The sequence below is a fragment of the Chanos chanos genome, chromosome 4 (assembly GCF_902362185.1).
Source record: "Chanos chanos chromosome 4, fChaCha1.1, whole genome shotgun sequence".
In the NCBI taxonomy this organism is placed as follows: domain Eukaryota; kingdom Metazoa; phylum Chordata; class Actinopteri; order Gonorynchiformes; family Chanidae; genus Chanos; species Chanos chanos.
The window spans coordinates 11,810,752-11,824,446 of record NC_044498.1 but is presented as its reverse complement, the minus strand read 5'-3'; the positions used below and the strand labels follow the sequence as shown (position 1 = coordinate 11,824,446).

The 13,695-nt window shown below is 40.1% G+C and overlaps 3 protein-coding genes across 5 annotated transcripts; 2 read left to right on the top strand and 1 right to left on the bottom strand.

Moving 5' to 3' along the window:
- Positions 1-685: 685 nt before the first annotated feature.
- LOC115810140 (protein boule-like) lies at positions 686-3,924 on the bottom strand. Its single transcript, XM_030772065.1, has 11 exons — positions 3,895-3,924; positions 3,223-3,345; positions 2,970-3,061; positions 2,686-2,740; positions 2,285-2,360; positions 1,960-2,117; positions 1,646-1,729; positions 1,498-1,551; positions 1,289-1,417; positions 1,103-1,201; positions 686-841 (listed from the first exon to the last, which is right to left on the bottom strand). Exons 1-11 carry the CDS (start codon positions 3,910-3,912, stop codon positions 686-688), a joined length of 1,044 nt encoding a protein of 347 aa, XP_030627925.1. The 5' UTR covers positions 3,913-3,924.
- A 2,832-nt stretch (positions 3,925-6,756) lies between these two features.
- Positions 6,757-8,121, top strand: crygs1 (crystallin, gamma S1). Of its 2 annotated transcripts, none has more exons than XM_030770509.1 (3): positions 6,757-6,765; positions 7,249-7,491; positions 7,849-8,121. In XM_030770509.1, the coding sequence occupies exons 1-3, from the start codon at positions 6,757-6,759 to the stop codon at positions 8,119-8,121; spliced, it is 525 nt and encodes a 174-aa protein (XP_030626369.1). The 2 variants fall into 2 exon arrangements, with proteins under 2 accessions (XP_030626369.1, XP_030626368.1); XM_030770508.1 differs by having other exon boundaries at positions 6,757-6,777.
- A 700-nt stretch (positions 8,122-8,821) lies between these two features.
- On the top strand, positions 8,822-10,669 carry mettl21a (methyltransferase 21A, HSPA lysine). Of its 2 annotated transcripts, none has more exons than XM_030772013.1 (3): positions 8,822-9,312; positions 9,575-9,686; positions 9,827-10,669. In XM_030772013.1, exons 1-3 carry the CDS (start codon positions 9,166-9,168, stop codon positions 10,222-10,224), a joined length of 657 nt encoding a protein of 218 aa, XP_030627873.1. In that variant the 5' UTR covers positions 8,822-9,165; the 3' UTR covers positions 10,225-10,669. The 2 variants fall into 2 exon arrangements, with proteins under 2 accessions (XP_030627873.1, XP_030627872.1); XM_030772012.1 differs by having other exon boundaries at positions 9,575-9,698; positions 9,830-10,669.
- The last annotated feature ends 3,026 nt before the right edge of the window (positions 10,670-13,695 follow it).

Below are 13,695 nucleotides of genomic sequence, written 5' to 3'. Positions count from 1 at the left end.
AGGTCAACATAAACTGTTTTTGATATAGATGAGGAAAAAAAAAAAAGCAAACAAATATTCAGCTGGCTGAGTAAACTGTCATCACCAGGTGGAGCTATGGCTACACCAAAGGGACATTTCAGTGTGCTGACTGATATATGTACATTTATCCTTGAACTAAACCTTTGTATCTTTATTGAAGAGGCATTTCCTTCTCTCTCCCCCATCTGCTTTGCTTTCTGATGCCTCCTCTCTATTTCCTTTCGTTCTACAGATTCTCCTTATTAAATTATTATGTTGGGTGGAGGGAACTATACATTCATGCCATCTACTACTAAGACCATCCACCCTTTTTTCCAAAGTGTAACGTTTTCAGTTGTATTTGAATAAATAACAAGTACTCGGAACAGACTCATCGTTTCCCTGCTGTTTCTCTGCTTTCTGTGATTTTATGTAACATACTTTTTTTCCCCACATAAGATGGACTATAAAGTCAAAGCTTCTTGCTACGATATTAAAGTATATTCAAGATCAGTAACACAAGGATCCCAAGCATGTATTCAAGTTACAACTTTATTCAGTCTAATTTTTTTTTTGTAACAAAGTACACATTTATTGCAAACCTAACAATAAGAACTTGTAAATATACTGGAACATACAGGTGGGGGGGGTGCTTTCAGACGGCCCCTATCCCAGGATGTCCTTTCTACTTGAGAGTTTGAGTGACAGCTGAGGGAGAGAGCTCTGAGATGTCAGGGCGGTAGCTCTTCCGCATGTGAGCATAATGAGGGCTCCGACTATACCTGGATTTCAGGTGAACAGAGTGAGGAATCCCTCGTCTCATCGGGTAAAACCTCTGTTCCTGAGGAAGAGATGAATAAAAGAGTATTTATGCATTCACAACTGGCTTCAGAATATGGAACGTAAAGGTCTATATTCAAACCATCCCCCTATTGGCAAATTTCCATACCACTACTTCCAAGAATGAGCAATGAATGACAGCTAGACTTGAAGTGAGATTCTTTGATCACACATTTTATATGTGCATACTCATATGTAATATGTGTTTTTTATATGTAAAAATCATAAGTGCTTTGTGAACATGACATACATGACCTCTGACCTTTCCTCCCTCCTGAGGCATGATAACTGTAGGAATTCCTGTAGCGTTCTGGACGTAAGTCTGATGATATGCCTGCTGCACCACGTGATCCACGTAGGGCTGTTTTAATAATACATACGCTGTCACAGAGTTCATGTATTACTTCTAACATGAGTTGTGTGTGTATGTAAGTGTGTTTTAACCCACCTCAGGAATGGTAGTCTCCACTAAAGGCAGAGCTGGTTGGGCACATCCACTGTCTGGGGTCAGCTCCATTGGGTGGTACAGCATCTCTGGTGGCTGCACATATAACACAGGGCTAGAGGGGACAGGAGACTAAAACACATATTGTGTGAGGTTAACCTTCAATATTTAGGAACATCATTATGTTAAGTCACAAAACAACAGACACACACCTCTACTTGCGGGAAATTCCAGGTTAGGGGTCCAGATACACACTGGGTGGGAGTCTGAAATACAAGGGAGGAATTAAATAACAATGGCATAAGACTGTTATTAGCATATTCATTAAAGCGGTAGGGGTTCTAACAAAGGTTTTTTGACCTGGTAAAGGGGGCAAGTTGACTGTGGGTAGATCTGAGGGCTGGGATGTGTAAGCATAATGGGAGATCCAGACACTGTGCGTGACTGAGACACGCGCACACAAAGAATAAACAGACAAAATACGTATGAATTCAATATGAAATTCTGTAATAAATTATATCACAAAGACCATGTAAAATACTTTCCCGCCAAAAACCTACAGACAACAGAGACTATATTTGAAACGCTTAAATAAATCCACACATCCTCAGTGGGCTTTAGCAAACAAAGCCTGTTGAGGGTGGGATTTTAGCAGATCACTAAAGGACACTCACAGGCCAGTGTGCACTGGCAGGGCTGATGTCTGGCTGGTTGAAGTAGGCCACACCGTTATGGTAGGTATATGGGTAGCCTGCGGGGGTGGTGAGGTACATGGTACCACAGTGGCCTGGGAAGCCCAGAGCAGGGTTGTGGTTAGGAACTGCAGTACCACCTGATTTCGACAGAGACCGATACACACATGGACACACGATGAAGTGCTCTGACTAGATCCACACCAGCAAAAAAGTTTATTGGTCAATCTGTGAAACCTCAAATTTTGGAATATTCTGGAACATAAAGCATAGATTAGGAGCATGATATCAGTCACAGGCCTCTTACATGGAACTCCCACTTGCTTTTTGCGGACAGCTTGACCAATGTTGAGTTTCTTATCGTGAAAAGAAAGTTGGTCAGCCTGGGGAAAAAAAAACAGAGAGGAGGTTTAAATACAGGCAGGGATGGGAAAAGTGAGAACCAAAGGATAAGTGGGAGACGTGATCCTACAGGTCGCTGATGGTGAGTGTACACAGGCATAACGCAGCCGAATGTAACATACACCGTGTTAATGAGGTGTGAATGAGATATCCCTGTCTCATTTGACCAGATTAAAATGCTAACAAGCAGACTAATCATTATCCAGTTGACTTTAGCAGAAGCAGTAAAACTGTAAACCCTTTCTCATCCTACAAGGGAATGAGAATACATTCCTAAGACTCAGAATTCAATCTCCCCATACTCACATCTTGAAGAATCTTCTGGGCATCTTCTGGAGTTTCAAATGTGACAAAGCCATACCTGAGAAATTTTCACACAGAATCATAAAATTATACTCACAGAGGTATGAATCAATAGTTCTCAACACTCTTTTTAAACAACCTCGTTAGCGTGTACAAAATATAATTTAAAATATTCTTCAATAATATATAGAATGTGAGTTCATGCCAAATTCCAAGATGTCAATATTTTTATGTAGTAACAGAATGAGCTGTTTACTAGAGACTGGAGACAGGAGAAAATGGCTCACCCCTTTGACACACCAGCACGATCAATAACAATCTTCACTTCTTTCACGGTTCCATACTGAGAGAAGAAACGTCTAAGATCATTCTCATTAGTCTGCAGCGACAAACCAACACACAGCAAGGGGAATTAACCAATATACACTACACTGTAAACCCAACAATGTATTACACCGATTGATTGATTTGATTTATAGTAGAGGGATCCTCTTTTTAAGATATCTGTAATGCAGACAATAATAAAACTGATACACTCACCTTATTATCTATTCCTCCCACAAAGATTCGGTTCGGTATAACAGTGCCAAACCGTGGTGCATGATGCAACAGAGTATCTCGTTCAGGGGACGTGGGGCTTGAGGAAGGAGCACTTGTCTGGATCTGTATTTTAAATGAACACTAAATATTTCAGTAAGTTACATTAAACTATAGGCAAAATGTCTAGACTTCACTTACTACTCGAGTTACCCAATACATTGTTAACCACAGCTTTCAAAATAAAACAAAATAAAACTTTTTACCAACTTGCCATTTAACATTAACTTTACAAAGGGGAAAACTAGAAACATCTGTATTTAACTAACTATAACTAAAGCTCAGTGTTAAGTGCTCATTAACACGCATTACCCAGGTATCTTTGGGATATATATAAATAGTTTCATGTATATATATTACCTTATAAACTGCCCCTATAGCAGCGTTAGCCGCTAGCTTAGCGGCTTAGACAACGATCGATAGCGATTACATAGAAAACCTCTCTAGCTAATTTAGCACAATGTAAAATGCACTAAACAATGGTCAAGAATAAGGTGGTTTCGGTACAAAGTAACTCTCATTAAACTAATATATTCCCCTTAGCCGTTAAGCAATATCATCTAGTTACAGGACAGTGAAAATTCACTTCAAACTAGACAATGGATGACATCTTACGCTTGTCTCGTTTTCCATCCCTGGGTCAGCTTGATTGGGTTAATCTTTGGCAAAGAAACAGAGATTATATAAACCAAATTATTCTTAAACGACAATTACTAAATTCAAATAAAACTGAATTACCAATAAATCGACTGACCACCCCACAGAAATTCAACAAATTCCCTCCCTTTACAACCTCCCTATGACTAGAAACCGAGAAAAAAAAAGTCGACTGAGCAGGCATGTCAATATTTAAAGTGTATAAATCCATGAAAATAAAGAAATACCTACGACAAAATCTCTAATAACACCTTTATACAACACTCTAAACAACAGCCGCAATGAAAAAACACAAATAATCTTTGACAATAATTCCGTCACAACAATCTAAGAAATTAAAAATTAAGCAATTGTAAATTAGTTTTTCTTTGACGAGATATCCACCCCGCCCCCTCCAGAAATTAACTAAATGGAACTTTCCACTTTGCAACTATCATAAATGTGGCGGGAAACGGTTTGTTATGTCTGCTTACAACTTTTGTATATGTATAAATGAAAAAGCAAAACCATGGCCAGTTGACTCTAGCAGTGCAAGTTCAGTCTTATGCTCTGCTTTTTGACCAAGGCCAGCGAACACTCACTTGGTAACATTTCCATTGGCAGGTCGAGTCCACCAAGAAATGTTGGAACAATGATATTTAGTAAAGGGTCCATGCCATTATGGCTACATAGTAGAGTCCATTGCGACGCTGCTGATGAAAGTTTCATTGAAAGAACCAAGGACGGATATTGTTTAGAATATCACATTTCAGTCACATTCGCCAGTCCTACATTGTCTCTAAGTGCTACTGTTCTCGCACATCAGCCCAATAAAACCATATAAACACTAGGTAAATTAAATCATGGTCAATTTGCTGTGTATATTGACTTCATACGTTTGCAGACCACCAAACTCAGAATTGCTCTTGGAGAGTGGTTCCACTGAACCCCTTCAACCGAAATCATTATTCTCTAGTACCCCTTGAGACTTTAAGGGAATTTAGCTTGACAGTCACATTTCAGTCAAAAATTTGACGAAGCCACTATAGCACCGAAACAAACCCCTAGGATATTCGCGCTACACCCGGCTAAAAAAGCCTGCTCCACGACATCAAATTACACCAGCCGCAGTAATCAGTTACACTGACAACGATAAAATACTTTCTCTATAGGCCTGCAATAGAAATGCAAAAAATCTACAAAGGTGACATAGAGGAAGTATCCACATTTAGGTTTTTATGATATAATCACACGAACGAAGGTAACAAAGATCAAAGACAGCATTACATTTCATGTCTAAATTGAGACATCATTCCCTTGTTTCACAAGAGCCAATCAGGTCTCACACACAGTCCTGCAGGGTGACAATAGACCAATTTAAAGATGGAAAAATACACAGATTATCTTCTCTTAGAGTGGATTCTTATCACGTCCATCATTTAGGGAAATTTGGGAATTAAGAATAAGAGAAGTACCTAAATTAATTTTTTTGTGTTGCTGAAAAAAAACAACAACAACAACAACAGCAACAACAAGATCCTGTGCTTATTATGAAAAAATAACCAAGATGTAACATATTGGCTATAGTGTAAATTTTACAGTTTAAACAAGATGAAGTACAGCCTTGAAATATGCAAATTAAATACACACGAGGGTGAATAGTTTAGATTTTTCAGGGCAAAACGTTATGCTAAGTCACTGTTAAACATATGCCCAACACAATAACAATCAATAATAGCAGAATTGGCATAAATGACTGAAGTAGTGTACTGCCATGTATTGTGTTCATGCACTGTCATGTGCAGAATGGGATTGTGACTCTAACAAACACATTACAGGTGTGAGTGCTTACCTGTGTTTCTGGTGTGTTGAAGGAAACAGGGAGGGAGATTAGGAAAAACAGATGTGCCCTTAGGTGAATTCTTTAAAATGGAGTAATTCACTCAATCAGGGGGTTCCTCCATGTTCTTGAGAGGGCTGTTGGAAGCAAGAGAGAAATGTAAAGAGAGAAAAGAAGAGTGAGTGTGGTTGAAACTGTCACTAGGCTCCTTATGCCAGTACTCACATTCCAGAACAGTATCGCTTAACTGTTAGCTGAGCCTTTAACTCATAAACACATGCACATAAACACACACACAAACACACACACACACAAACACACACACACACACACACACACACACACACACACACACACACACATACGGACACACACATCACCCCCCCCCTTTCTATTCTTACTCCTTTGGCCCCCTTCTGCCCAACACTCCTTGCTCCGTTGTAAAGTATTTGACTGTATGGCATTGTATGGCATACAGAAATGATGCAAATATTTATTATTTAAATATTAAATACCTGGCACAGTACGCATAATTTTTATAACATATCATTTGTCGCTCTTTCTCTCTCTCTCTCTCTCTCTCTCTCCATATATCTATCTATCTATCTATCTATCTATCTATCTATCTATCTATCTATCTATCTCACATACACACACTCACATACAACTGAACACATATGCCCCAGAGACACGTACCCAAAACAAGCAGGCATGCACTGGCAAACACATCACAAACAAACAAAACGTAACCAAATTACTCCATAAGCGGTTGCCAGATACACAACACAGCTGGTATACAGAATAATCCCACCCCCTTTTCTGGAAAAACGTGCTTAGCACGAGAACCACTGACTCAATTTTTGGATGTCATTTTCATGACAAAGCAATTGTGGGATTTATAGACTCTGACAGGATATAAAAGAGGCCAGGGAGCAGACCCAAACAAGCACCACACTATCTCCTCTTAAGAACTGTTGCCAGTAGGACCCAGCACAGCCAGAATGGGCCGGGTGAGTACCAAGGTGGTAAGGTAACTTATGATAAATGAATTTATGTAAGGTAGCCAAAATGAACTAAATTATTATGGAGACATGACAGTGTCCCACTTCATAGAAAAAAATGTTTTTTATATCATCACATTTATACAGTAACATAAAGTAAGAATGTTTTATAGGGTTGCATTGTAATAATGTAGAATTTATTGTAGTTATACGTTATATAACTATGCATACATATTACTGAGAAACTATGTGTTCAGTAGGTGCATGTATTTATGTCATCATGGTATGAATACACAGATAGTGGGATGTCTAATGCATAATGGGCTGAATTACTTCAGGTGGTGTTTGTAGTTCCAGTAGTGGTAACCATCAATAGGCATTTGTTGAAGTGACAGCAGTATGAACAATCGTTTAGCATCTTTTTTTTTTTTTTGTAAAGTATGAGCTATTAATAAAATCATTTCGAATACAAGTTCCTTTCCTTCCCTGTAGATCATTTTCTTTGAAGACAAGAGCTTCCAGGGTCGACGCTACGACTGTGACAGCGACTGCGCAGACTTCCATGTCTACCTGAACCGCTGCAACTCCATTCGTGTGGAGAGTGGGGCATGGGTGGTCTATGAGAGACCTAACTTCACTGGAAACCAGTATGTTCTGACCAGAGGAGAGTACCCAGAATACCAACGCTGGATGGGTCTCAATGACCGTCTCGGCTCCTGCAAGATGATCCATATTGTGAGTGGAATACCAATGCAACGACTCATCAATGCAATACAACAACAACCCATCCCCATACACACCTGTACCTACAATTCAGAACAGTATATTTAAAAAGGGATGCAACTTAGACAAAATGACACACTAATTCACAGCTCTCAAGTTAGAATTGAGGTTAAAGTTTTACCCCAAGCCCCTGCTTTAACGTTGTGCCTATCTGTAAAAAAAAAAAAAGATACTTAAATAATATTGAATGTGAGAAAAGCGTATACTTACTGGCTGTTCTTGTTTCTTTCCTTATGTCATCCTCTTTTTCCCTACAATTCCACCTGTACTTGAACTATGGACAATATACCTTGTAATTCCTGTTTGCAGGCAAGTGGTGCCCAGTATAAGATCCAGCTTTATGACAAGGGAGACTTTGCTGGCCATGTTTATGAGTCCACTGAAGACTGTCCATCAGTGTTGGAGCGGTTCTGCACCTGTGAGGTCCACTCCTGCAAGGTCGTGGAGGGTGTATGGGTGCTCTATGAGCACCCCAACTTCAGGGGCCGCCAGTACCTGCTAGAGAAGGGGGAGTATCGGAAACCTGTTGAATGGGGCGCAGTTAGTCCCACAGTTCAATCCTTCCGACGCATTACAGAGTGATCATGCTGCCCCATCCATCCATGCTGATGATTTCCTTCCAGTGCTGCCCATCCTGATCTGCACGGGTGATCCTTGGAAGCCCTTAATGCAATCTAAAGAGAGGACACACGAGGTTCCACTAAAATAAAAGCAGAAAAGCATATGTTGAGCGTTTTCTGTCCTTTGTGTCTCTTAGTTGGTATATGACTTGCATTTAACACAGGACCCACATCTTGCACCCAAAGCTGATAAAGTCATCTCATCTTATTGCAGTGCTCTCAAGAAGACACATTTATACTGTCATGTGTAGGACAGTGGCTATTAAACGTTTTTTTTTTCCAGTAAGTATATTCTCAAAGCTGTCAGTGTAAATGACGTACTTCCCATAGCCTTTAAGTATGTACCTGTAACTCAACATTTCTTGTGAACGTCACCAATTCATACTAAAAACAACAGCCCACTTTCTTCATCAGGCTTCGGATTTAATCGTTTCTCTTTTAAATGGCAGATTAACAAGTATTTTCATCTGTTATGTCAAAATCTTCCATTTTCGTGTAATTCTGTCAAACTCCCGCTAAATCTCCCAAATTCGTTTTAGCTCGTCTGATAAATAGAACTCCTAAACGCTAGGGGACACTCTTTAGCTATGGCACCCGACAACGGCAGATTTTAATAACAGCGAATGTTAACTTGCTTACTTTGTGGTCGTCGCATCCTCGACAAACCCACCTGTTTGAGTAATGTGTTTTATAGTCCATTCCTGCAATACTGCATATGAAAATGTGATAGCAGTGTAGTGCCTTGGTTAGTGTGTGAAACGGTGGTTTGTCCAGTCATCAACCAGGTTAAATTGTTTGCTGCTGGATGTGTGTAAAAAGTAAATGAACTGTCGGCTATCTGTGATAAAACGGCTGGTGTGACATCTTGGCTGACAAAATCGCTGTCCAGTTAGCACGTGTGATGTATTAGTTGCTCTTTGCCGTTAGAGTGTCAGCACAGGGAGTGTAGATTGTAGATTTTCTCATCAGTGAGACTGTAGATTCATCCACAGAGTTATCAGTCAGTATGGCCCTGGTTCCATACGAGGAGAATTTAGTGCCTGCGCTCTCTAAACTACACAACACATCCGCCGAGTTTTATTTCGCCAACCACCGACTGCGACTAACTCAGGACTGGAACCGACTGGGGGTGGCTGCTGTGGTGTGGGATGCAGTGAGTGCACTGATCACATATTCTTCTTCATGCACAAAACAGATATTAACCGTAGCTCTTTAGATCGTGGCTAAATTCTTCCTATCATAATCTGTGAGTGGAGGTTAAACAACAGTGTCTGCACTGCAGTCTGCCTAACCATTCCAGTTTGCTACGGTCATGGGTGTCATATTACACAGTCAAACTTCAGAAAAAAGCCTTTGTTATGAGACAGCTTACAGAACGCAAAAATGACTTGTATTTTTCTTCTGTCTTTGTGTAGGCTGTGGTGTTGTGCATGTACCTCGAGCTGGGTCACATTGACTTGAAAGGAAAGACTGCAGTTGAGCTGGGTGCAGGAACAGGACTCGTAGGGATTGTGGCTGCCCTCCTGGGTGAGAATTTATGTTTCCTTGACATGAAAATTAAAAATGCCATTAGTGCTTCTCGGCTTGCAAAAAATACTTTAACTGGCAAATGTTTTCATTCAACTGAGATTAAAATCTAAACCCTATGGTTTTTCACATCTGTGCAGGAGCGAATGTGACAGTCACTGACCGCAAGCCCGCTTTGGAGTTTCTGACTGAAAATGTACGAAGCAACATTCCGCCTGACCAGCAGAGGGCAGTGCAAGTGTCTGAACTGTCCTGGGGGGAGGACCTGGAACGCTATCCGTCTGGTGGCTTTGACCTCATCCTGGGGGCAGATATTGTGTATTTGGAAGAGACATTCTCTGCCCTGCTGCGTACCTTGGAGTACCTCAGCTCGGACAGCACGGTGGTTCTGCTGTCTTGTCGAATTCGTTATGAACGAGATGAACAGTTTCTGAGCCTGCTGAAGAAGACGTTCAGAGTGCAAGAAGTTCACTATGACTCACAGAGGGATGTACACATCTATACAGCTGTGAAGGGTCAAACCAGGACAGACCTGTGACTATTAGACAGCTATTTGACTGAGACCTTGACCTCAGAGCACATAGCCCTACAAGGCAGAAATGATAGAGATTAGCAGAGAAAAGCCAAAGACTACTGGGGGGAAAAAGGGTGTGGCATTTAAGTTCATTAGGTGATCCAAAGCGCATGTCGTGATTGGATGATAAAAGGAACCATGGGCGGGGCTAACAGAAATAAGTGAAATTCACCTTAATGTCAAATGAAAAAGCAAGAAATTTTCCGAAGAATCTTGAGTTTATTCTGCCTCAGAGAGAAATAGTAACTTCTGACTTCTTGTGAACATATCATGTGAACGCAAATGGGGAAAAAAGAAGCTAGCGCAGAAGAGAGCTGCTTTCAGAGAAGGGACGCGCCAGCAGGACTGCGTGACTCCTAGAGCCAGGACTAGTTCAGTTTAGCTGACATTATGTGTACCTGTGTAACGTTTTCCTTTTGTGTTTACTGTTTGCTCACTGACTGGTCTGTCTTGTTACATTCATCTAACACAAATATGCCACATTAAAGTCATTAACTGATAGGTCCATAGTTTGAATGTCTAGTTGTTTGTGGTACTTCATACTTCATATTATCTCCAAAGCCTTTACACCATCTGGCAAAATCCATTAAAGGCTAATTGGGGGGAGCACATATTCCTGTTTGTAAACTAACTCGTTTTTTTTTTTTTTTTTTTCCCAAATACATGGTATCGTGACATTATGTAATTATGTAGGGACAGTGTATATCATAAATATGTCATTTAGATACATTATTTAAACAACCAGGGCAATATGTGCCATCCATTGACACTAAACTGAGTCATACGATACCTTTTCTCATCGCTCCCAAATTATATAAAATCAATTTATATTCAGAGTATATATGAGGAAGTTGTGAAACATGAATTTGACATAAGAATGAACCCTTTTGGCTTAAATTCTGCCATAACTTATGTGTCAGACAGCTTCCTATTTAATCCCCACAGTGCTGCACATTACAGATAAGTTATTAAGTCAAATTATCTTATCAAGTCAAATTAACCCAGGAAAGTTTTACAACTTTTTACTTCTCTTACCAAAGATGCATTTAACAGTAAACACTCAAGTATCTCAGAATGGCAGAGACCCATCCTTACCCTGACTCATGCTGAGTAGTAGGTTGAGGAGACTCTAAGCACTGGTAATCTATGACGGTCTGTGATCTGTGACTGTGGTCTGCTATTTCCATTTGACAAATTGTACCCATTAACATTCTTGCCCTCAGTTTACATTTAAACATGTATGTTTTGCATATGACAAACTGTTGACTATTATGTAAATGAGCACTAACAAAAAGTGAAAGTTAGAGGGAAAGTGCTCAAAAACAAACAAACCCGGCTATATCCTTCAAAATGATGATTCAGTCAATACCCGCATGTCATTACAACGGTCTGTTTGACTGAGGAGGTACAAAAACAATGTTGTTACATTAAGGAACATTATGTCATTAAACAGTAATGCCGCCACAGACTTCAATAAAATGCACAGCGTGTTGAAAATGACACCTGTATGCCGTTTGGTCGATGCGCACCTGTTTGGCTAATAGGGGGATGAAATGGCTGTCGGTTTTGTTTAATGCTCCCCGCTCTTTGCAGCATTAGAGAAGGCTGAGCAATCCGTCTGTTTGCTGAGGAAATCCGGCCCGAGGAAGTTTCTCCCTGAGTGCTGTCAATAAAAAGAGGCTCCGATATTTGTGAAGCTTTTAGCTGGCTATTAGTTTTTATCGTCTCATGCGGGCTGACTGTGTGCTCTGCTCATCCATGACACATTGGTGATGTGTGACTGTCAGTGGGTGTCTCTCATCTACCTGAGCGTGAGAAAGACGCTTCTCTCTAAAAATGATCAAACCTATGGCTGCAAAGATGGAAAGTTTTGATCTTCTTCTTCTTCTTCTTCTTCTTTTTGCTTTTGTTGATCAAAGCAATAATGAGTAATAAAAATGAATCCTATCCCATCAGTAGTTTGTATTCTCCTCACCCTGTGCCCCGCAGGTGTGACTCCAGGTAAGATTGGATACATCACAGGTAAGATTGGAAATATCACAGCACTCCCTGAAGACTGGGATGTGAATTCTCTGATGATGTAAGAAGGAGAGACAGTGAGTATAGTCATCTATTTTTATACTATTGCAGACCTGTCAGACAGTCATGTAGACTATGGTAAGGGCAGCATCAGTCCGACCTGAGCAGGTTGGGACTGGACAAAACCAGACCTATCCTGTACAGTCAGGTTCATACATCAGTTACGTTTCGATTACCATTCGTTCTCTCTTGTTTTTCTGGACCCGGAGCAGACTGGAGTCAGTATGATTATCGTGATGTTTGATCATATTTGATATTTATTAAATGAGGCTTGGTATCTGAAATGAGTCATTGCGTCTTACATCATATCCTCTGTATCAGGGGAGAGAGAACTCATCAATACAAACAACTCTCACTGGTGATAGCCAGATTAAACTAACATTTTTTCCTCCCTCCCTGAACTAGAGTAGACCGGATGTATGTTCTCTGAATGTTTCCCTTTAGCGGCAGATATGTCCGTTGACTTATATGGATTTTATTTTGTCTTCCTTGGCCAATGTGCAGTCATATTTCTCATAATCCTGTATTCACATAAAAAAAAAACATTGAGAATTTTTGAGAGGCGTGCTGAAACGTTGCTCTGATTACAGATGCAACATCTGGATGTGGCCAACACTGACTACTATAGTGAGACATTGGACATTGGAAACAGTGAACGCTTTTAAAAATAACTTGTAGGTGTGTCTATAAAACAGACAAAATTTGAATAGCTACATTAAATCAGTAGAAATTACATATAAATCCCAAATATCAGCTTTCTGCCTCTTTCATCTGGTGTAAGACAGTTTGTTTGAACACTGGACTTCGTTTTCAGGAGCAGCTACAATGTGTGTGTTCCTTTCGTGTTTCCAAAAAGCCTGACCTTATATGTATATAAACATGTTTGGGAAAACAGCTTCCCACTGATCTTTATCATCATCTCAAATATGTAGCCTATGTTACACTGACTAATTACATTAGGTACCCTGTAACTGGCTCGGTAAATATGAACAACATAGCCCTTTCTCCGACCTTTCACTCATAAAGGAGTTTATTGGGAAATAGGACAAAAAGTGCCACCTCATTTTTCTTTTTTCTTTTATGTACCTCTCCATTCAATCTCTTAGACTGCGGAGACCTCTAGGGCATTTGAACACGGTACTAATAATGCAGAGTGTAAACACAGCACTCTCAGGAGACAAAGCACAGCTGTAGAATATATTAAGCAAGCGCCAGATCTGAAATTCCGACATGTACCACACCCAGAGGAAACCAACCAGCACACTCTTACCACAAACAATATTCTAACATTATGATGATTAAAGGGGGGCAAAAGTATCAAGTCAGCATTGTACTGCACATAATCATCTTATCAGA